The sequence below is a fragment of the Papio anubis genome, chromosome 14, assembly GCF_008728515.1.
Source record: "Papio anubis isolate 15944 chromosome 14, Panubis1.0, whole genome shotgun sequence".
NCBI classification, from domain to species: Eukaryota; Metazoa; Chordata; class Mammalia; order Primates; family Cercopithecidae; genus Papio; species Papio anubis.
In genome coordinates this window covers 30,772,306-30,795,912 of record NC_044989.1, presented here as the reverse complement: position 1 = coordinate 30,795,912, position 23,607 = coordinate 30,772,306, and the positions used below count along the sequence as shown (strand labels likewise).

The 23,607-nt window shown below is 49.2% G+C and overlaps 1 protein-coding gene across 4 annotated transcripts in view; it reads left to right on the top strand.

Moving 5' to 3' along the window:
* GALNT14 (polypeptide N-acetylgalactosaminyltransferase 14) overlaps positions 1-23,607 on the top strand; it is a 227,687-nt gene that overhangs the window by 162,017 nt on the left and 42,063 nt on the right. For all 4 annotated transcript variants that reach the window (XM_021924716.1, XM_021924718.2, XM_021924717.2 and 1 more), the window contains exons 3-6: positions 10,358-10,456; positions 18,218-18,285; positions 20,682-20,747; positions 20,919-21,040. In XM_021924716.1, the coding sequence (XP_021780408.1) occupies positions 10,358-10,456; positions 18,218-18,285; positions 20,682-20,747; positions 20,919-21,040 (355 nt within the window). The remainder of the gene's footprint in view (positions 1-10,357; positions 10,457-18,217; positions 18,286-20,681; positions 20,748-20,918; positions 21,041-23,607) is intronic.

Genomic DNA, 23,607 nt, shown 5'->3' with positions numbered 1-23,607 from the left:
ACGTTTCAAAAATAAGTCTTGGCCCAACTCCGCACTTTCTGTCCCAGCTAGGCTCTGCATTTGCCTTTTGAGAAGATTCTTTTTTGCACACACACACACAGACATGCACATGCACACACAGCTGCTCTCTGGGTGGTACTTGGTACCGGCTAACACAGGTCCTGGCAGTGTTCCAAGAGAAACCTCTTTGCAGCCTCCATAGATCTGCTGATCTTCCTGGAGAGCAGACGCTGCCGCTTGCCTCAGGGTTTCCACCAAACCTCAGGGTTCCACTCACTTGGAAGGGGCTAGGCAATGTAAAAGATCAAGATTAGTTGTTTGGAAAAACAGAAGGATCTTGGTTCATTGGAGTAACGGTCATTTCTAGGAGGTCTCTAAATGCAGCCAGAGGAGTCTACATTCTTTAAGTCAGGTGGTCCTTCTGAGCCCGGATTGCATGAGTCAGCACAGGCAGCAGAACTGCTTGATGAGGTAGATTGGGGCCAGAGATTGAAAAACCCTGTCAGCTTGCTACCCTGAGCAGCACTGAGAACTGAGATGGATCTGCTGGTTCCAGAACAAAGAGTGGGAGATGTCCAGCCTTCTGTGTTCAGTAATTATGTTTTTTTGCTGAGGGTGGTCAAAGGCTTGTCATAATTCAGTGGAACAAACCCTTAAACAGTTCTTTCAGATGCCAGTTGGTAAATGAATGCAGGTGTGATCTATGGAATTGGGGAAAAGAGGAGACAGGAGAGAGATTTTCTTAAAGCTACATTTACAATTGAAAGAGCTATTAATTATTTTGAGATTGTGGCCTTTTCTGGTGTTTAAGTACTGTTTCTTTTTGAAATGATGGTGATGGTAAATGATGGGATTTTAAAAATATATACTTTCCCACAAAGTAAAATGTCATGAACCTAATTATTGTCTCTATAATGTTTTTATTTTACTTTACTCATACCAGAAAACCAAGACCTAGAAACAATTATCTGGCACTAACGTTGAAATTTTAATTTGTATTATATACCAATTAAAGTTCAGGGACAACTTAGGACAATGATGTCCAACAGAAATAGATGTGAGCCACATATTATTTAAAATTTTATAGTAGTCACATTTAAAAAGGTAAAAGAAGTGAAATTAATTTTAGTAATATATTTGATTTACTCCAATGTATCTAGATACTAACATTTTGACATGTGATCAGTGTAAAAAATATAAGTAAAATATTTCACTTTTTTTCATACTAAGTGCTTGAAATCTTGGGCATATTTTACATTTACAGTATATCTCCATTCACACCAGACACATTTCCAGTGTTCAGTAACTGCGTGTGGCTCGTGGCTGCCCTACTGGATAATGCATGTCTAGGAGAAGAGGGTGTCTGGGCCATTCTGTTGAAGGCTTCAGTCTTTCTCCTCTTGCTTCATCATTGGCATTTTTCATCATTCTTGGAACTTTGGTAAACAAGGACATCCCAGCCTTTTAAACACAGTTGAGTATATCCAGCATGATAGACAAAAATTAAGACCTCTCCACAGACACCAGATGCCACCTGATATTCCCCAGGACACCCTTAGCCCAAGGCTTCTTATCGCCAGCCCCCTCCCCAACTCATGGCTCCGTACTTCAGCTTCCAGACTCTTCTTCAGTTTGGGCAACTTATTTGGTCTCTCTGCTGTATCACTCACCTTGGCCTTTGCTTAGCTTTTACTGCTCTGGAGCTCCTTGTGAGGGTGTCACCCATAGCTTGGCAAAGGACATTTTCCTCTCCGGCTTTGACCCTATGTAAGCCTAACCTGCCTCCCACCTTCACTTATCCCTCTACTCATTCTTCAGACATTTATCGTATGTCTAGTATGTTTAGTCACCATCCTGGGTACTGAGGTTACAACTACAAATAAGTCCTTGCCTTCACGGTAGCAACAGTCAGTAGAGGAGACAGAAAAGTAATTTCACAGTGCTTGGTAATAAATTACAGCAATGGGGTGAACACAGGGTCCTAGAGAGGCACGTTGGAAAAGCCTTGGGAGATTGAAATGCTTCCCAGGGGAAGTAACTTCCAAGCCAAGATTAGAAGAGGAAAAAATAGCCAGGCCTTGGAAGCGAGGAGAGTGCATTTCAGATATATAGGAGAGAGACAGCACCTGCAAAGTTCCAGAGGTGACAAAGAGCAAGTGAAGTGGAACGTGGCTAGAACTTTGAGAGTGCAGAGGGCAGGAATCAGAAGTGGTGCCAGGCCACTAAGGATGGTGAGCCACAATTAAGAGTCTCAATTTGATTTTGTGAGCAGTTAGGCAGCACTGAAAGATGTTAAAGATGCAGTTCTGGAAAGATCATTCTAGCTGCAGCATGCAGGGTAGATTGAAAAGGGATACAGCCAGAGAGGAAGTTGCTGCAGTAATCTAGAAAAGACAGAATGGAAATGGAGAGAAACAGCCAGATGGAGAGATAAATAAGACAAATGCCCAAGACTACATTTGATTACATTGGGTCTGGGGCAGAAAGAGGCAGGATTAGAGAATATCTCTTGGTTTTGGCACATAGTGCATAGTGAGCTGTGGAACTCAGGAGGGTCAGCAGGCTTGGCTGAGGTGTGGGAAGCAGAGGGATGACAAGGTCATCTCATGGGGTCAAGAGAAGATGCTCATCAGGGTTAGGGTTAGAGGTTAAAGGAAGTAGACACTGGGAACTCTTTGAAAGCTGCCCACCAGAGCACCCAACCAAGTTCCTAAGCAGTTCACTTCTCTGTTCTGACCCACTTATTCCCTTCCTAGACCACTGGAATTAATAACACGTTCAGCAATTCAAAGGTGGTGATATAATGGAATAGCGTATCTCACTGTTATGTTAAGTGTCTTTTCTGAAACACAGGATTTCTGTAACCAGAGTGAGGGTGGCTATTGAGGCAAGAAGTAAGAGCAGTATATGTTTCTGTGAATGAACAAATTAATCTGCATGTGAAATCCCGGCAAAATTGACATGAAATAAAAATTTCATGCCTTACAGTGTATCAGTGTTGCCCATGAAATGTGATTAAAAGGAATTTTTGATTTTACAGTTGTCATACTTTTTATACTGCTTGCATTTTTCTCTTCTAAAGAGTTCAGTTTGAACCAAGGGGCCAGCCACAGATTCGGCATTTTATATTTTTCCTCATAGCTGAGAGCAGGCTTCCTTACATAGATCTGAGCTGGGGAGGTGTTAGATGTTCTCAGATCTAAAAATGAAATCTGTGATTCTAAAAGCCGGTAGCAAGATCACTGCCCTGAGTCCTGAGAGAACTGACATTCTGGAAAGGTCATGTGGCCAAGAGCTTTTCTCCTCTCATTCGTTCTTCCTCACACACATTGGCTCTGCGTTGCGGCTGGTGGTGAGGAAAGGAAGGGATGAACCATTGTCCATGAAGCCATCTGTGCTAGCACTGGTGATGGAGTGACAGAGGGATGTGGGGGAGGGAAAGATGTGCCCACACCACCTGCAACTGGGATCCATAGATTGTCACCTCCTTGGGGACAGAGAGCTCTCTCCCAGGAAGTTGGTCCCATTCCCACTTTATGTCTTATGCTTGTGTCTCTCTTCGCCTTTCTGGCCCTGGAAATTAGGGAAATGGAACATGATGAAAATGACCCATTCATTTTCTCTGTCTGGGTCTGACCTCTGCAATGTGTGCTGGAAGTGCAGGACTTGGGAGGAAATCCTCATTTCTAGTTAGATCAACATAGCTTTTTGTTTAGTAATAGTTGCGCATGAACCACCTCACCCAGGGCCTTGCTGAGGTCACATCTTCACCCACCTGGTCAGACTGCAGTGGAAGCCCCTGACTAGGATGTGCCTGTGGCAGCCCAGCCAGCGGTTTCCCATCTTCCTGTTACCGAGGAGCAGCAGCCAGTCCCTCCCTCCTGGACAGGTCGCTGCACCTGCTGGTTTCCAGAGCTCAGTAGAAACTGCCTCTTCGGGTGGTCATTCAGGAGTGGGTACGTGAGTATACACAGTGTACAAGGCCACAGAATAGACCTGGGTCACAGCTGGAACAGTCCTGGTACAGAGGTATTACAACATGTGACAAGGACGCTGGGTCCAGCAGGCCTGATTCAAATTCCCTTCGCTAGTCGGAGTGAGTTCCTTAGCCTTTCTGTGCCTCAGTTTCCTCATTAGTGAACCTGTAAACCAGTAGCAGCCTCATAGAGTTACTGTGAGCAGTAAAGATGTGAGGTGCTCTGTATGGTACCTGTTGGGAAGGGTTCAATGAGCAGTAGTTTAACAGCTTTCCAGGAGGTGGATACCATCATCACTGTAAACTGGGAACTCCAAACAGCGAAGGTTCAGTCCCAGTGTGTCTCACGCCAGGCCTGTTTGATTTCTGTTTCATTGTGCTGTGTAGTTGCCTGACCTTTTCCCATTCTCTAACTGTCTTCAGACTCCCGTCTGGGATGCCAGAGCCCACCTTTAAGATTCAGAGCTGCTGTCAATTCCAGAGAAGCCAGAGCAGCTTCTCTTTGGCACCGACATTTCAGTAATAATAATTATGCTCTCCACGCTGCTTCAGAGTTAGTGGATCTGCCTCTCCATCACTCCCTCCTGGTTTCATGCTGGAGAATAAAATCCCGAATGTTTCTAATTTATGACCAAGTCTTTTCTCCCATCAAGGCAGCGTGCCACAGGAGGAAGATCATGTGTCTGTGTGTCCCAGGGCCTGGGTCCTGGCCCCGGCAGGCAAGCCACGGAAGCACTGGGAGCCCTGACTGCTCATCGATGAAACGGGTGTGACGATGATCATCGTCATGCTCTCCGTTATAGGCTGCTGCCAGGATGTAACGAGCTTGTGGGATAAAATAAAAGGCATCGCACGCATCATGACATGACTGTGATGACTGACAGCGACCATCACTGAGCATGTTTCTGACATGCCAACTTGTCACATATTCAGGTGCAGGGTGGAGGGTGTTGTGGGGTGAGCAGGAGGCAGTGACTGTGCAGAGGCAAGAGGGGCCACTCTTCCCTAGACCCTGGGATTAACATCTCAGAGCACCTCCCTGGAAGCATTTTCGGACAGTAAGTGGCACTGAATGCTCCAGAGGTTGGCAGTCCAGGAAGCTCTTGGAGCCCCAGTTTAAGTTGGGGGAAATAGAGAGTCTTCGCTGAGTCATTCATTAAAAATAGAAGAGAAAGAAACGGCATGTCAGCGATCAGCTCAGAGAAGCATGCCTTCATCATGTGCTGCTGTGGCCATCGGGTCTAGAGACCCCGGGAGTCTGTTTCCCCAGGAGATAAAGCTGAGACCGGAGTCTCCTCCTGGCTCATGGAGACTCTACGGTGTCCCCCACCCCACCCCCAATCTTTCCTGCTCACTGGCTCTTCTTCCAGTAAAACACCGCGTCTTTAATAAATTATCAACATACTTTCTCGTCTGTCTGCCGGCGCCAGAGCTCGGTGTTGGCAGGGTTTTCCATTCCCTCATGCCCCTAATAGATCTCACTGTTTGATTAATCTTTTAGATCTCTCCCACAGAAACCCTGCTCTCTGGGCCAACTCTCCCCACCATGTCCGGCTTTCTGGATTTTTTCCTCAGACTCTCAACCTTGTTGCTGCCCATCCCCATGCTCATCCCTTGGTCCTTGGACCACAGACGACTCCTATGTAGGGCTCCAAGGCAGATGCCTTTAGCCCCGGCGAGTTCACAGGGAGACTGTAGGGACGAGCACCGGATTAGGAGTCATAAGACGTGGATTTCCCTCACCCCAGTTACTCACCAGGTGTGCCACCTTGAGCGAGATTCTGAGCCTTAGTTCGGCTCATCTGTGGAGTGGGGGCAGTTGTGAGGGTCACCTGAGGCAAGGGGAGAGTCCAGGCTCCTGAGCTGTGAGCAGGCGCAGGAGGGGGGTCCTGTGAAGCTTTTCGAACCTGTGAGGTATGGGATGGCACCGCACTACCTGCTCTCCCTGGGCTTGTGCGTGCTGGAGGAGCTCGTAGGGTATAGCCCTGTTCTTTACTCTGCAGGGACAGAGGCTCGGGGTCTCAGAGACCAGGAGGACAATGGCTCAGGCTCCAACCCATGCCTGCTGTGTCAGTAAGGTGGACCCAGTTTAGGAGGTTAACCTGTGTCGTCTCCATGGTCCTTTCCTTTTCTAAACCATGAGCTTGTGATTCTAGTCAATGAACTGAACCTGGCATGCAGGCCAGCTCAGCCACTCTCTGGGCGTGATGATAGCAATTCTAGCTACCATTTCCTCAGCACCCTTTAAACACCAGGAGCTCACATGCATCATCTGCAGTCTTCACAACAAAAATGTGTATTTATCCTCATTTTACAAGGAACAATCTTGAAGCTCAGAGAGGGTAAATGACGTGTCCAAGGGCACACAACCAGTTCTTGACATGTCCAGACTCAAATCCAGGCATCAGAGCCCAGGTTCTTTTCACTCACATTGACACTGCATTCTTTGATCTCTCCTCCTCTTGCCTCTCAGTGCCCCTTACCTGCTTGAGGGACATGATGGAACCCCTCACCAAAGATGCCTTTCCAGCCCCTGTGAGATCTGGCTCCACCCAGCAGGCAGAGTCGTCTGCAGATTTGGGCTGATGCTAAAAATAATAATAGTTACTATTTGTCAAGCATCTGTAATCACCTAACATAATAATAGTCTGAGAGAAAAAATCTTCCAGAATTGTTATCTCCATTTTCCAGATGAAGAAACTGAGGCTTGGGAAAGTATCATCGGATGCCCATTGACAATTGAGCCTCAGTTACAAAATGGCATTTGTGACATTCCATTCAAATTAAACATGCGTATTGAATGTTGGCTACAGTCAGAGCTTCTGACAGCTGATGCTGTGAGAGCGTTTAGCAAGAGAGCCTTGGGTCCAAGGCTTACAGAGGAGCAGATGGAAAGCTGGAGAGGTGGGTGATTGGCTCACGGTCCCACAGCTGGCCAGTGGTAGCCTGATCCCCCAACCCAGGATTCTGGGAACTGCCTCACATGGTCTGCAGGTCTAGATCTGTGCCCATAACTGGGATTCTGTGCCCCATTTCTGTCTGTCCCTCCCTACTTCACCCCCATGAGATCCAGCACCTCCTCCTCCATGAAGCCATCTTTGCCACCCCAGGCAGAGTTATGCCTCTGCATAGCTGTGTGTGTGCATGCATCTGTGTCACTGTGGTCAATATACCTGCCTCCTCAGCCGGTCCTCCCAGGCAGGACAAATGGCCCCTGTCCTCAAAAGCTCTCTAAGGAGATAACTCTCAGTACCACCCTCCCTCTCCAACTTGCCCCTGAGTAACTTGCACTGCAAAAGCTGGGGTGTGGGGTCCCCCTGCCTCCCAGCATGTGGAAGAGGAAGCATCCCCAAGGCAGTGCCTTCGTCCTAACCCCAAGAGGGGTTTCCGAGCATCTTCCCCCATGGCAGGGACCACAGCAGCCCGGAGCAGCTTCAGGCCTGGCCATTGGACACACCCTGTCCTGATGGTGGCAGCCTACTGAGTCGCTCTGCTTGGGCTCTTTTTCCTCCGCTGTCTTTTATGCAGACACCAGGAGGCTCTGCCGAGCTCTGTGACTTGTTTTCTTCTGTTAGAGAGATATGACCTCCTCCCTGACATCTGCCTTGTTCCTATTGGGGCTTACCATGCTGGCTCCCTCCCCTCTGCCTGGGCGTCTCCAAGCCCCTCCATGCTCTCACAGACCTGCCACCTGCCAACTAAGACTTCCTCCAGGTCTCCCTCAACCCTGGTTCCGCCTCAACCACCTACGAGCAATGCCCTCCCTCTCCTCCACTCCTAAGTGAGTCAGGTCTGTGTCCAAAGATAAGCAAGGCCAAGGTCTCCTCTCACTGGGAGCTGTTTCAACACATTCTCCTTCCCTTTTTGTACTGGTTATCTAATGTACAACAAATCACTCCTGATTAAACTTCGTGGTGTAAAACAACAAGAATCATTGATTATCTTCACAGTGTCTGTGGGTCGGGAATTCAGAGCATCTTGGCTGGGTGGTTCTGGCTTGGAGCCTCATTGAACTGCAGTTGGAAGTCTGCTGTAGCCACTGTCATCTGAAGGCTTGATTGGAGCTGCAGACCCACTTCCAAGGTGGCTCATTCATATAGCTGGCAAGTTGGTGCCAGCCTTCAGCAGGTGGCAACAGTTCCTCTCCACCTGGACATCTCTCCATAGACAGGGCGCTCGAGTGTCCCCACAGCATGGCAGCTGGCTTCCCTCCAAGTGGCCAAGGCAGAGCCTGCTATGTTTTTGTGATTTAACCTTGGGAGTCACACATTGTCACTTCTACCATATTCTATAGGTCATATGAGCTGCCCTGCTTCACTGAGGCAGGGGCTACACAAGGACATAAAACCCAGTTGGTAAAGATCAGTGGCAGCCATCCAGGGGGCTGGCTGTCACACCTTAGAAAGCTGGAAAAGGCTGTCTTCAGCTGACCTAGGAACACACTTCCTGACTTACTTTCTCCCTTTCTCCATCAATGGACAACTGGTTTACTTAAATCCTGTTCTAGTGATGTAAAGATGGACAAGGCCATGGGCCTTCCCTGGAGGAACTCACAGTCAAATTGAGGAGAGTCTCATCACAAGAACTGCTTCAAAAGAGTTATGTACAGAATGATGGCAACACAAAGGACAGGTTCTTACCTATTTGGGGGAGTATGGAACACCTTCACAGCAGAGGGGACATTTGCTCTGGGTCTTAAAGGTTGAGTAAGAGTCCTCAGGTAGAGGAAGGAGAAAGGATATGGCTCCATGCAGAGGTAATAGCATGAGCCATGGCGGAGAGTCATGGCAGCATACAAGACTGTGATTTTGAAGGGTCTAGAAGGCTGTGATAGGGAGTTTGGACTTCATACATCAGGAACTGCTGGAGGGAGTCAAACCAGAGGAAGCTCTGGCAGAGCTATGTGGTGGACAGGACATGACTGGCAGGGGCAGAGGCTGAAGACAGAAAGTCGGGTCAGGAAGCTGCTGCAATGCTCCTCTGAGAAAAAAGGACTGTCTGAGAGACCATGGGCATGAGAGGAGGGGTGAATTCAGGAGGTGGGGCAGAAAGGACATGGTGAGAAATTGTCTCTGGCAGAGAGGACAGGCTTGAAGGACAAGACTTACTTTTTCCACCATCTCTGCCCCTGGGGTCTTCCTTCCCTAACTTTTGGCTCCTCCCGGATGACCCGCACCCAGCCCATGCTTGAGTCCTGAACAGAGCTACCTGGCTTTTTCTAAATAAGTTCTCTGGATCAACACCATGAGCCTTCAGTGTATGCCCCTGTAGAAAAAACTGATCAGAGTTATGTGAGAGGCCAACATGACATCAGGACCATTAGCCTAGGACTAAGTATCTTAAATGTTTTAGGCCACAGACTTTCTTGAGACTAGTGAAAACTATGAACTATCTTTCCAGGAAAAAAAATGCATATTTGTACACACAGTTTGCAAACAATTTCAGAGGCTCACATGTCCCTCAAAGTCTATCCCTGGGTCTCTGAACCCTACATTAAAAGCCCCAGGTCCAGGGAAAAAAATAGAAAATGAAAAAAGCAAATATTTGACTCCCTAAAGTCTGTTATTTACTTCCTCTTTTAATATCCCCCAGCCCCCTGCAATAATGGAACATCCCCCGAAATAGCAAGAAACAGGAGGAAGCATTTACCCAGTGATAGCCCCTGGTGCCACCAGCCTCACTTGGCGGGTTTATTTTCATTATTACAGTAATTTTCAAGCTGCAGGCTACAATTTTCACTTGCAGCGAGGTATTAAATTGAAATTACCCCAGATGTAATTGTCATAGGAAATAATCCTGGATACATGGAAGTGAATGCCTTTTCAAGATGGGGTTTTATCACTCATACCAGGGTTTGGGGCTCTGCCTCTTACATGCCAGATTTAGGTGTGTGTTGCAGGGGCCAGGCATCAGCACAACATGGTAGCCTGAAGCTGTTAACCCAGAACACAGTGAAGCCTCTGCCGACTGGAATCTACCCACTGGCCAGTGGCGTGGGCAGATGGGCCAAAAGGGCACAGAGTGGGGAGCAGAGCCCAAGACTTGGGGTTGTGTTCATGCAGCTACCAGGAGCCACCGTACGCTAGCTCAGGCATGCAAGAAACACCACACTTATTTTCCGTATATCAACTCAACTTGTCTCCAAGCCCAGGTTCCCCCAAGGTGGAAGAAAATTCAGATTTAGTTATTCTTGGAGCTCCCCAGCCCCTCTTAGGGCCCGGTGAAGCCATGGGGTCTTACCTAGCGCTTTGCAGTTGGGGAAGCCCCTCTAGATATCAAGCATCTGGCATAGGGGTGCCCACCCAGATGCCTTCGGTTCTAGCCCTGCAGATATGCTCTGTCCCTGAAGGTCTCACTTGTCCTGTGCCTTTCCTTCCCTAGATGCACGCTGCTGGTGTATTGCACGGACCTTCCACCCACTAGCATCATCATCACCTTCCACAATGAGGCCCGCTCCACGCTGCTCAGGACCATCCGCAGGTGAGGCATCCTTGCTCATCTGTTGGCCAGCTCCAGGCCAGCAACTGGTGACAGTGTGTCTACTCCCCTGGTGCCCGGCCCTGTCCTAGGAACACCAGACACATCTAACTACATGCTAGGCACTATTGTATATGTCACATGCGTCCACTTAGTCACTCCTCACATTCCTGTAAGGGAGGTTATTATCTCATTTTATAGAAAGACAGAGGCCTGTGGTGTTAGGTAATGTGCAGAAGGTCAAAGAGAGTAAGTAGAAGAAGCAACCTCAGAGCCCTCGGCCTCCCCACTCTGCCAGGCTGCCCCTAGAGCATGGGCTCTGACTTCCACAAATGAGGAACGGGCTGAGGCCCTGAGAGGCTGAGTGCACACCCCAGCCCCAGCATCAGGCTGGGGTCAGCATCCAGCACCCTGACTCTCTGCCCTCCCACACACTTGCCAGGGGCCATGCAAATCAGAACGGCCTGCAGCAATCACTAAGGCTTGCCTTCCTGACCATCTACCTGCAGTTCCATCCCTGTTGCCCTCGGGCTTCAGTCCACTCATCCTCTGGGTCATGTTCTTGCTCTAATAGGTATATCCTGCTACAAATGGCCTCTGGCCTGTGTGGGTTTTTGATATACCCAAGTCCCAGTGCCAGGCCCTAGCAGAACTCCCCTCAGAACGTAGAACTGCACCCAGAAGACTTACCCAGGAATTCCTCCCCCAAATTCTCCAAAGACTCTGGCTGTTTCACCCTCCTTCCCCCATACCCACCCTCCTCTCCAGAAGTCATCTGTCCTCCTCTCCCTCCCTCAGGCCACCAGTAGCATCTACCTCTCAGATGGCAATGACAGCAGCCGCCCTCACTCCAGCTCCTGTGCACACATATTCTGTGCACCTCAGCTGCAGAGGTGAGGAGGCCACTGCCACGCCCACTTCACAGCTGAGGAAACTGACATTGGAGATACTAAATCAAGGTCCCGTGTCACCTAGCCAATGATAGTGAGGCAGGATTCCAGGCCTTGCACTCTGATCTCAGAGTCCTCCTTCTTGGCAGCCTGAGCAGGGAGAGGCTAGCCCCAGTGGTGGCATTCAGCATCCTTCGGGGCCAGGAGTGCCACAGCCACATCCCGCAGCTGAGCAAGAACCCGCAGTACCTCCATGTCCCCATGACACACGGCTCATTAGACCCTTCCTGTCCTGCTGAGCAGCACATCAGCTGGTGCCGATGCCACAAAGAAGGAAATATGATGAAACATGGGTCAGAGAGCACCAAACAGCAAAATCTCTTACTGTTTCCATCATGCAGGCCACACTTTTCCTGTCTCTCCCACCCCCGCATGGCTGTGGGCAGTGGGAAGTTCTAGGTGATTGGGAGGTAAGTCCTGCAGTAGGGTCACCCTGCGGGAAGGCACCAAATCTTCAGCTCCATCTGTCACGAATGATGAATGTCCAAGTACACGGTCACCAAATCCCTTAGAGACATAGGGAAGGACCTGCCCAGACACACAGTTTTTAGCCCAGTGCTTCCACCCATCCAAGGGGACAGCCCTGTCTGCTGTTAAGACATCCTCGGCAATGACAGGCTGGCTTCTTCCTCCAGCCACGTGCCCATCCTGGCTTGTGCAATCACCCCAAGAGCCACCTGATTCAAACTTGATTTCCCAACAAGGCAACAGCTCTTGACAAGAAAATGTGCCAAGTCACTGTCAGGTGTCACCGGGAGTCTCAGGGTAGATAAACAATAACAAAGTGCCTGGCTGGTTAAGTGTGGGGACAACAGGGATGGAGGAGGCCCAATTCTCCTGGGTCTCCTGTGGTGAGGGGAGGAGCATCTGGGGCATCTAGGCTGAGAGGACACACGGGGAAGTGGAGGTGGCTGGTTCTGAAGTGCCAGACCACAGCCCCACTGCTGCGATCTGCTGGGGCACCAGGGCAGGTTCATGGAGCAGGCCAACTGCAACCTCTGCCTTCCCCACCGCTATGGTGGCTGCCCCACTGGTCATGACTGGGCATACCTGCCAGATGTTTCCATGAGAACAGCGTTAGCATCTGAGAGAGGCCCCTCGCTTTCCAGGCCGGCCTCTCCCTGCCCATCCTGCAAGAAGCTCTCTGATGCCGGGCGCCTCCATCCCCTGACACAGTCACACACATGCAACCAATCAGGGGCTTCCTCTGGGCCCTTCTCTGCATATCACTACTGCAGTACTTGCTGCATTTTTCCGGCCTGTAACCTTCAGTAAGCTCCTTTAGGGCAAGGGCTTATCTTATCCATCTCTTAACCTCCCAGTGGCTCAGTTTCCTAACCAAGGAAATGAGAATACTATTCCTACTTAGTGCATAGGGTTGATAGGGTTGCTACGGGTTAATTCGGCTAAAGGACTGAGAACTGTGCCTGGTATGGAGGAAGTGCTTGATCAAAGAGAAGAGGCTATGGGAGACTTAAAAGGGTGCCACACTTGGAGTCAGAAGCCCTGGAGTCAAATCCAAACCCTACCACTGTCTAGCCGTGTGACCCTGGGGCATGTTATTAACTACATCTGCAGAAAATGATGATAAAAATATCTTTCATGTTTCTAATTCTATCACATTTCTCACAGTAAACTTTCCTCTTGGGAATGTCTCAGACATTTGGGGGCATTACAGTGTATGTAATATGGGGGCTTCTAGGCCCCCCAGGCCTCCCTAACAGTGTTTATGTCCTCGAGGGTACTTTAGCTGCTGTGCTCAGACTCTAAGACATGTTTCTCCTCTTCCTGCCACTCCTCCACCTCTACATGGTATGAATGACACTTAATAATAATAAGATTACTATGTTAAATGTATCCTGAGCTTTGTGGCCTGCAGAACACCTTCCTTCTCTCACTCCAGTTGGAGCCTCATCCTGAGCCTATGGGGCAGGTGGTACACATAGTGAGAGCAGAGGCATCAGGCCTCAGGTTTCCTGGCTTTCCCGGAGGTACAGCCCAGCTCCTCTGTATGCCCACCTGATGGAGGGCTGCCCCGAGGCCCTGGAACCCTGCACTCTGGGAGGGTTCTCGGGGCCCATCAGCCCCGTACTTTTCAGAAGACACCCATGACGTGCCAGATGAGTTAGCTGAGGGAGCCCATTTCCTGCCTCTTAGGAACTTCAGATGTCAGCCAGCCTCGAGCTCAGACCCAAGCGTGACACACACAAACAGCAAATCGGGGACCTGAGAGCCATGTGTAGACAACCAGGAGCTTACATCAAAAGCAGGCAGGGCAGAAATGAATGTTAGGGGTGGAGGCAGGAAAGATTACTTCTAGAAACTTCCATGCCTTAAGATTCTATACCTCCCTTTCACTCCCTATCCTGTTGCACAAATGGATCACTAGCCACTGAGAGGGGACTGACTGAAGGGCATGTCCTGTCTCAGAGGTCTTCAATAAAGGGATCTTCTCTAAGGTACTTTTCATTGTTAACTTTCTGGAATTCTGGATAGGCTTTGTTGTCAGGCTCTTTGCAACTCCCTGCCCGGACCCTCTGGCCCCCTAAGCTCTTGAGTTAGCTGGGGACTAGATAGGCTCACGTGGGGCACTCAGAGGCAGGTGGAGGCTCAATGGGGTACACAGATGACGGGGTGGGGGTAGAGAAGCATGACCTTGATGCATTAGGGGACCTTCTCACTTAGAGAGGAAACAAGCCCTGAAGAGTGGTTTATGTTGACTCCTGCTGCAGTGAGTCCTCATATTTATGGGAGACCCAGCGCTGTCCCCTTCCTCTTGGGGCATCCTTCACCGCCACCCCTCCCATCGGGGCTCCGAGGCATGTGTTGAATCTTCTCACTGTTGCTTTTTTATAATATCCTAGATCTAGGGGAGCCATTTCTCAGACTAAGGTGTTTAAGAATTTGGACTCTGGGGACAGATTTTCATGGCTCTGCCCCTAACAGCTATGTGACCATAAGTAAGCAAGTTAGTCTTTCTGCCTCAGTTTCCTTTTCTACAAAACAGAGACTGCTAATAATTACCTGACATTATTGTGGAGAAGGTCAAATAATTTCAGATAGGGAAAGGACTTGGAGCAGTGCCTGGCATATAGTGAGCCTGAGCGGTGACAACAGGTGTACATTGTGAGCCTCCAGCCCTGGCAGACAGCCAAGTTCTAATGCAGTGGCTCTCAAGCTTGAGCAGGCATCAGAAGCTCCTGGAGGGCTTATTAAAACACAGTTTCTTGGACCCCATCTATAGAAAGTCTAACCCAGGCTGGGCGCGGGGGCTCACATCTGTAATCCCAACATTTTGGGAGGCCGAGGCGCGCAGATCACCTGACATCAGGAGGTCAAGACCAGCCTGGCCAACATGGTGAAACCCCGTCTCTACTAAAAAAGTACAAAACATTAGCTGGGCGTGGTGGCAGGCGCCTGTCATCCAAGCTACTCGGGAGGCTGAGGCAGGAGAATCACTTGAACCTGGGAAGCAGAGATTGCAGTGAGCCGAGATTGTGCCATTGCACTCCAGTCTTGGCAACAACAGTGAAACTTCATTTCAAAAAAACAAAAAAGTCTAACCCAGTAAGCCTAGAGTGGGGCCCAAGAATTTGCATTTCTAACAAGTATCTAGGTGACAGTGATGCTGCTGGCTCCAGGATCCCACTTGGGAAAGTTATGCATATTGCTATTAATAGTTTCAATATTATTAATATCAATACCCCCATTCAGAGAGCAGCTGCTGTGTGCCAGGCATGGTGAGCTCTTTTCACACAGCTGAGGAAATTATAGTGCTGAAGGTTCAGTACTTACTGAAGCTCTCCCTGTTAGTGAATGGTGGATACAAAGAAACAGTACTTGAACCCAAGTTAGTCGCACTCCAGAATGACTAAACTCAACTGTCAGCCGGGCTTGGGTCTTCATTCTACTGGTATTTATGGAGCGTTTGATAAAACCTGCCTGCATAGAGCACCGTGGAGTTCACAAAGCAATTTCAAATACATTTCCTCATTTCACACGCACAAAAGCCTGTGAAGTAGGTCAAGTATTAATATCGCCTGCTTTTACAAGGAAAATGTAATTACAGGAGGAAATGAAGGCTGGGAGCGAACCAGCATCTATCTGGTTCAGGATTGCACAGTTAGTGGGTGGTGCAGCCCACCTGGCCTCTGAGCCCACACTGCCCACGCTGCCCTGCGGCCTCTGGGCGCTCCTCGAGGGCCCATAGTTAGGGCGCAGCAGGTGTAGAAGCCGCCTGTGTACCTGCCCTCTGGCAGAGAGATGAGCTGCATGTAGAAGACTGTTCTAGAACAATTCCAGGCAGAGTGAGGAGAGCACTTATTCCCATGCTGAGGCAGAGTAAAGAAGGGTGTGGGGAAGGCAGCTGGAGTGGGAGTGAGGCTGAGAAGAGCTATCCTGTGCTGGGCCTGGACGAAAGAATGAATTTGCTTTGCTGTAGAGGCAGTGGTGAGAGCAAGTGGGGGAGACCTGAGCAACCATTCCCTCCCTGGGTGGAGGGAATGAGAATGGGTGTGCATGAGGGAGGGCCCTGGAGGACCACCTAGGCCAGGCCAGGTCCCTTGGACTGGACTTGACCTTCTCCTCTGACCACCCAGAGCACACGCCCACCTCAGGCCCTCCCAGCCGCAGGCCATGTTTAAGGGGACTCCACCGTCGCTCCAACTGTTCCGATTAGAGAAGCAAAAACAAGCTTGTGTTTCCTGGTGTTACCAGGAAATGGTCTAATTAGCACTCATTGCTGACTATTTCTTTTTTTTTTTCTTTTCTGTTTTAAACCCTGGACATTTTTTATTCACTAATCATCTCTCAGTTCAACCAGTGCAGAGCCGCACGCGATTTACCTTTTGATGTTCTCAGAAGAGAACTCTTGAATTTCAAAGAGCTGGCAGGGATTTAGCAGAATCGAATGCAGAATCTACAGCCGTAATCAAACCTCATTAGGAGTTATTCTTCCAGCAAGTTTTCCGCTGTCTCCTGCCTCCCTCCCTGATTAGAGGGCTGGTTGTTGTTTGTATGTGTTTTCTTTGGGACGATCATGGTGAACAGTCCCCTTCCATCATCCTCTGGCAGAGGCTGCAGCCTTTCTTTCCCCTCCCTGACCCCGAGCTCCCGAAGACAGAGACAGTGGGCTCAGGACTTTGTGTTGGGGTTCCTCTCTCCACCTGATACTAGTTGCCATGGTGAGAACCAAGGCTTCATAAATATGGGAGCTCCAGGCTAAGTTCTCTTCCCGGAGAGTCTGCATCCTGCATAGAAGGGGTGGTGCACTCCAATCAGGGCTCAGAAGGGCCCTCCTGGGAGGAGGGCTGCACACAGCGCCTCCACCTGCATCCATTCTGAAGCCTCTCTCCAACATACATGGGGCTCTGGGAATCCCGTGGTGGCTGGTGTGGCCCACGCATGTGTCTGAGAAGTCACGTAGTTTGGGGTGTTCAGGAGAAACAGGATCCAGTCATCTCAGTCAGGCCTAAGACCCAGAGTTAACCTTGCCCCTGGGTAGAGATCCATAGCACAGGAGGGGTAAGTGAGTCAGTTAGATTCAAAAATCATTAATGATGCACCAAATTAAGTGATAACAAACAATTGCAACCATTTGTTATCACTAAGTGCCAAATATCATGCTAAATGCTTTTTATACACTTTCTCCTTTAATTTGCGCAACTGCACTGTGAAATAAGTACTCTCCTATTATTATCCCTGTTTTCTAGATGGGATCCTTTGCTATACAGAGCAGTAAAGTAACTTGCCCAAGATTACACAGCTTGCAGTAAGTAGCTGCTACACCACAAGCTTCTGGAGGGTAGAATCATCATATGCCCAGTGCTGAGCACATAGTAGGTGTTCAGTAAATATCCCTCAAGGGAACAGTTATGGACCAAGGTGCTGTGCTGGACTCTGGCAATAAAGAGAGCAATGGGTCAAGGGTCTTACCCTGGGATATTTCCCCCCAGAGGGGACCACAGGCAGGCGAGGTACAAAACCAAACTTCAGGGCTGGGAAGTGAAAAAAGCCGTAGGATCAGATACAAACTGCTAGGAGATCTCAGAGGAGGAAGCAATTAATTCTCACTAAGTGGCTTGGAAAGCTGTTAGGGAGGAAGTGACATTCAAACTGGTCCTTGTGGGCAGCACAGGGGCATTTCCAGCAGCGGCGGTGGCGGCAGCAGCAGGAGAGAGGCTCTCAGTTATGAATGAGCAGGATAGCTTCAGACAGCAGCACTGAGCATGGGAGGTGGGAAAAGGTGGGCCAGCTTCCGATGGCAAAGGCCTTAGGAACGTGCTGAGGATTTGGGATGTCAATAGTGAGGAGCCCCTGGGGGGTTGTCAGTTTATTTATTTGCATTGGCGAGGAGAATCACACAATCAAAGCTCCATGTCAGAAAGTTCACTCTGGAGACCACGAGCAAGATGGCCTGGGAGAGGCTGGAGCAAGTTGAGGCTATAAACCAGACAGAATAGGTTAAATCAGGGTAGAGCTATAAGAAGTGAAAGTGATTTGAGTGACATTTTCCAGTCAAACCAGCCAGTCTTTACTGATTTGCTGTGGGGTTTCAGGGAGTAGGAGGGTTGCCGAGGTTAACTCCTGGGCTTCTGTCTGGATGGCTTTGCGGGTGGTGGAGGTATTCATTAAGATGGTGAAGGCAGCATTACATTCCTGCTGGCTCACAGATAAGCAATATGACTGGACAAGCCCTTTGGTGCTCTGATTTTTCATTCCTCAAATGCAATGGTGTTTATTTAAAACTCAGATTAATGACATATATTTTGCCACTAGAAGTCACAATGATTTTTTTTCTCTTTCCATCTTGCAGTGTATTAAACCGCACCCCTATGCATCTGATCCGGGAAATCATATTAGTGGATGACTTCAGCAATGACCGTAAGTCTTGTCGCTCACTTGCTCTTTAAACACCAATGTCTGTTCCCAGCCACTCTGTAACAGGCAGAGGTGAGTCCACTGGTTTTCTGGGAATGCGGAAAAGCCCAGGTTTGTAATAGGTATGGAAGTCTTTGAGTGTCCATGGCTAGGCTCAGAAGGAGAGAAGCTTTATATCCAAAAAAACAGTTTCTTGGGTTCTCTGCAATAATCTGCAGTCTGAGCTAAGGCCCTCTTCCTATCACTCCCTGGGAGGTCTGGGTGGGCCCTGTCTTTGTGACTGCCCCTGCTGCCGTGGGACATCCTGTCACCTGGCCATGACACAGTGAGGGCTGCCTTCCAACCTTTCGGCACACTTGCTCATCACCATTGCCTACCTTGTGTCCTCCAGTTATCCTATCAAAGAACCTGGGTCCCATTCAAATTCACAGCAAATCCACTCTCCCCAAGAAAAACATGGGTGTCTTTCCAGACACTGTGCATCAAATTTGAAAGGTACAATAATAGTCGAAGCATTGTCAGAATTAATGTACTGGTAGTGCCAACACCTCCTGTGAAAGCCATCTTCCCAGGAGCCTGGGTACAGTTCTGTGCAGTCAGTCATAACCAAGCAGTACACCCTCTTCCTGGTGATGAACTGAGGGAAATGGAGTGACCACTGTGGACAGCTCCGGGTCCGAGCAGAGTGGAGCCCACCCACACCAGCTGTGAGGCTGGAAGATGGGCATGGGGAGCCACCCCCACACTGGGGTCTGCTGTATGAAGGCTGGAAACCCACACCCATTGGTGCAGCCTCGGAACCTCTGGAGGTGATGTGGAAGTGGGCTGTACACGAGGCCCAGAGCAATGAGATCAAGATTCTGAGTTCTGGAATGTGAGGATCTGCTCTCCCTTCCCTAACAAGGAAGAGCTTGGAGGTGGGCAGACACCAGCCCTGCTGAGGGGTAGCCCGGCACTGAGGCAAGAGAAGAGAGTGCTGCTGGATTCACTTGCAAGCAGAATACAGCATGGACTCTGGAGCCAGACTGCCTGGGTTCAAATCCTAGACCTGTAAATCACTCACTAGCTATGTGCCTTAGGCAAATAATCAACCTCGTGCGCGTCAGTTTCCTTGTTACAAAACAGAGATAATCATAGTGTATATGGTTTATGTAAGGAAAAAAAATATGTTAACACATTTGAAGTGTTTAGAACAGTACCTAGCCCAGAAGCCTGTGTAGTTCAGAGCCAAGCAGAGAGGCCAAGGTCAATAAACTAATAAAGCAAAACCAAGATACGGAGTTCAGAGCCAGGGAGCTGGTGAACCAAAGGAGTGAGGAGCAGCAGGCAGGCCAAGGAGTGACAGGGACAGATGCCTAGGATGGGGTTTCCTGTATGGTGGAGAGGTGAACCAGCTCTGTGTAATGGGAGGCATGCTGAGTGGGACCCTTCCAAAAGCAGGTCTGTGAGCTGAAAGGAAAGTCGAAACTCTTATCTATTCTTGGCCTTCCAGCAGTTTTTACCAGACCTACTAAAATGACCAGGACTCTAATCTTTTGCTTTGAATGGACTATAAGAAAAGAAAAATGGGGACGGGCACAGTGGCTCGTGCCTGTAATTCCAGCACTTTGGGAGGCCAAGGCGGGAGGATCATCTGAGGTCAGGAGTTCAGGACCAACCTGGGTAACATGGTGAAACCTTGTCTTTACTAAAAATACATAAATTAGCCAGGCGTGGTGGTGGTGCATGCCTGTGGTCCCAGCTACTCGGGAGGCTGAGGCAGGAGAATCGCTTGAACCCGGGAGGTGGAAGTTGCCGTGAGCCAAGATCATGCCACTGAACTCCAACCTGGGTGACAGAGCGAGACTCCATCTGAAAAGAAAAAGAAAAGAGAAATGAGATTGTTTGTATTAATAACAAGGATAAATGCTTGAGGGGATGGATACCCCATTCTCCATGACGTGATTATTACACATTGCATGCCTGGTTCAAAACATTTCCTGAGCCCCTTAAGTGTATATACGTACCATGTGCCCATAAGAATTAAAGATTTAAAAATTAAATTAAAAATTGTTTAAAGAGAAAAATCACAAAAAAGAAAAGAGAAATGTCCCCAGGTGACTAGGCCAGGATTTTCCACCTGGAACATTTTCAAGCAAGTATACAGGTGCCACTGTGTACTGACCTGTTCCAAAGTGGCCCAGTTGAGGCCTCTTTGCCCTAGACTGGCCACCTTGTATGACAGCAGTGACTTGTCAGCCCCTCACAGCCTGGAAGCACAGTCAGAACTGCGCTCTGCAGTTAGGGGACAGTGGGCAGGGCTGCCTCACCTACCCTTCAGGTTCACCTGCAATGCACACAGTTGTAACATGTAGGTCCATCCCCCGGCGCTCAATTGGCTTAACCTTTTGTCTTTGCAGCTGATGACTGTAAACAGCTCATCAAGTTGCCCAAGGTGAAATGCTTGCGCAATAATGAACGGCAAGGTAGGTCTGAGCTGCTGTGCGGGAGCCTCCAGGGTCAGTGTGTGGGGGTCGAAGGTGTGATGGTGTGTGTGTGTTGGGGTGTCAGTGGGGAATGCTGGGTGGCTTCTCCCTAGTCTCGCTGGACAATGGAGTGACAGTGGCACCCACTTCGTCATTTGTTCCTGACTGCAGGTCTGGTCCGGTCCCGGATTCGGGGCGCTGACATTGCCCAGGGCACCACTCTGACTTTCCTCGACAGCCACTGTGAGGTGAACAGGGACTGGCTCCAGCCTCTGTTGCACAGGGTCAAAGAGGTGAGTGAGGCTGAGGAGCAGGGCCGGGCCTCATGCCCCAGCTTTCTCCAGGCTCTCTCTCAAGCTCATTACTTCACATATGCACCCCCAGTTCTTCTGGGAGGTGGGCAGAACAGATCGCAGTCCTGATTTTATGGATGAAGGAACTAAGGTAGAGCAGCCTGTGTGAGGTCACACAGCATCAGTGGTGGAGCGAGGACTGGGATGTGTTGTGACTGGGACTGTCACCCAGAGCAGGCTTGCACTTGGGACAGCTGGGACATAACGTATGCAGTTTCTTGGGCAGGAATGAACTGCCCAAAACTGGTTCTACCGGAGAGCAGAAGGTTCCAGAATGGGAACCCTTATGGGCGTCTTTTATAGAAAGGAGGCAGCAAACCTAACCAGGGTTCATCCCCTAATTCCTGGGGCCTCTGTCTTATTTCTACCCTCACCCAAAGGCTACACCAAGCAGGCAGGCTAGATGCTAAGAGACCTGACTTCCTTGCCCCTGTTTGCCCTTAAATTACTCTACAATTCTGGATGCTTCATTCCTCCAGTGTCTCAGTTACTCCCCAAAAAGTGAAAGGAAATTTAATTTTTCTTATTATTTTATATTCCCTGAAGTCTATCCACTTCCCTACTGACTACAGAATGTGTGGCAATTGCAGATGGCAGTATCAATTCAATGACTAGCATTTGTACTGTACGTTCCTCTTCCTGAGTTATTGACTCCTATAGCCATTCTGTGAAGTAGGAGGTCAGGTATTTTGAATATACCCACTTCACTGAAGAGGAAACAGGGCAATTACATCACTAGGTCTGATGTTTTCTGGTTGGTACCACCAGCACCAGATCCCTGGTGTTGCCTCAACAGCATCTTCCCTGTGCTGTGGTTATTTCCTGCTCACTCTTCATGGTAGCTCCTAAACTCCTACCTGCATAATGACAGTGTTAAGAGGACTGAAGAATAAGCTATGTCGTCTGCTCAGAAGAAAACAAGGAAATCCTTCCCAACATTGTTCATTCCAAAGAGAGAACCTCAGTGGGTTTACAAAGTTCTCTCACATGGGCCTAGATGTTAAGGCCCATCAGTAACCATTTTCTCTGAGATTGGGATGGCTCGTCGTCCACTTAGTGTTGTTTAGAAAAATCTCCTCTCCAGAATCACTTGAACCCAGGAGGCAGACGTTGCAGTGAGCTGAGATTGCACCATTGCACTCCAGCCTGGGCGACAAGAGTGAAACTCTGTCTCAAAAACAAAAAAGAGGAAAAAGAAAAATCTCCTCTCCTACTCTTTTTTGATGTCTCCTAGGCAAAGAGGTCTCGATTGGGAAATGTGGCCATGAACAGATACCTGTTGAAGGGCCTCTCCTGGCACTGAAGTCCCTTCCAAATGCACCCCTCCCTCCATGCTCTCTTCTGCAGCCCCTTGTCCCTGGACATGCCCCGACATTCCCATTGCTCCAGCTCTGTCCAAGCCCTTCCTGTCCCTGGATGCCTTTCCCCTCCTCTCCACAAACCCCCTTGCTCTGTGGGGCCTTGTCCATGGCTCCCTTCCTCTAGGCAGTCTTTTCTGACTTCGTGGCCAGCTAGGGTCATTCCTGGCAGTCATTGCTCCCTTGACCCACCATTTCCTCTTCTGGGTTAGTCCTTTGCCTCCCCTAATAGCTTACAAATCCAATGGGGGCACCAATGCCTCCTTGTGGCCATGCTGCCTGTCATAGAGTAGGTGCTCAGTGTTCGGAAATGATAATAAAAAACCAGATGCCATGGGGAGGTGTTATGGTTGGAAGAGGAGAAAATCAAGCTTGCTTCCTACCCATAAATGAATCAACAGACATTTCCTGAGCACCTATTTTGAGCAGAGTCCCAAGGGTTGGAATGGGCTGTGTAAAGGAATCCATACCCTGCTTAGTAAGGTCCGCTGGGTTCCTTGTGCACTGGTGCCACACTGGTTCACAAATGACCTCCAGTAAAGGGAAGCACAGTTTAAGTGACCGCAAGTAGAAGCAACCACAAAAACTCTAGAAAGAAGGAAATTCGGCCAGTGTGGTGACTCATGACTGTAATCCCAGCACTTTGGGAGGCCGAGGCGGGCAGATCACAAGGTCAGGAGATCGAGACCATCCTGGCCAACGTGGCGAAACCCTGTCTCTACTGAAAATATAAAAAGTTAGCTGGGCGTGGTGGTGCGGCACCTATAGTCCCAGCTACTCGGGAGGCTGAGGCAGGAGAATCAGTGAACCAGGGGGGCAGACGTTGCAGTGAGTCGAGATCGTGCCACTTCACTCCAGCCTGGGTGACAGAGCAAGACTCCGTCTCAAAAAAAAAAAAAAAAAGGAAGGAATTTATTTGTGAGGAAGAAATATGGAAAACATTTGCGCACCTCCTGTTTATGGAAGTAGAGGAACTCTACTCCCCAGAAGGAACCTTTGCTTCCCCAAAAAAGTCTTTCTGCCCGTGAGTTGTTGACACTACCCTAGGGCCAGCTATGTCATCCTGCTGCCCTTCATGCCTGGAGTTAAAAGGAAACTTTAGTATAGTAAACAAAAACTAAAGGTTAAGGTTGCAGAATCAGAACTAAG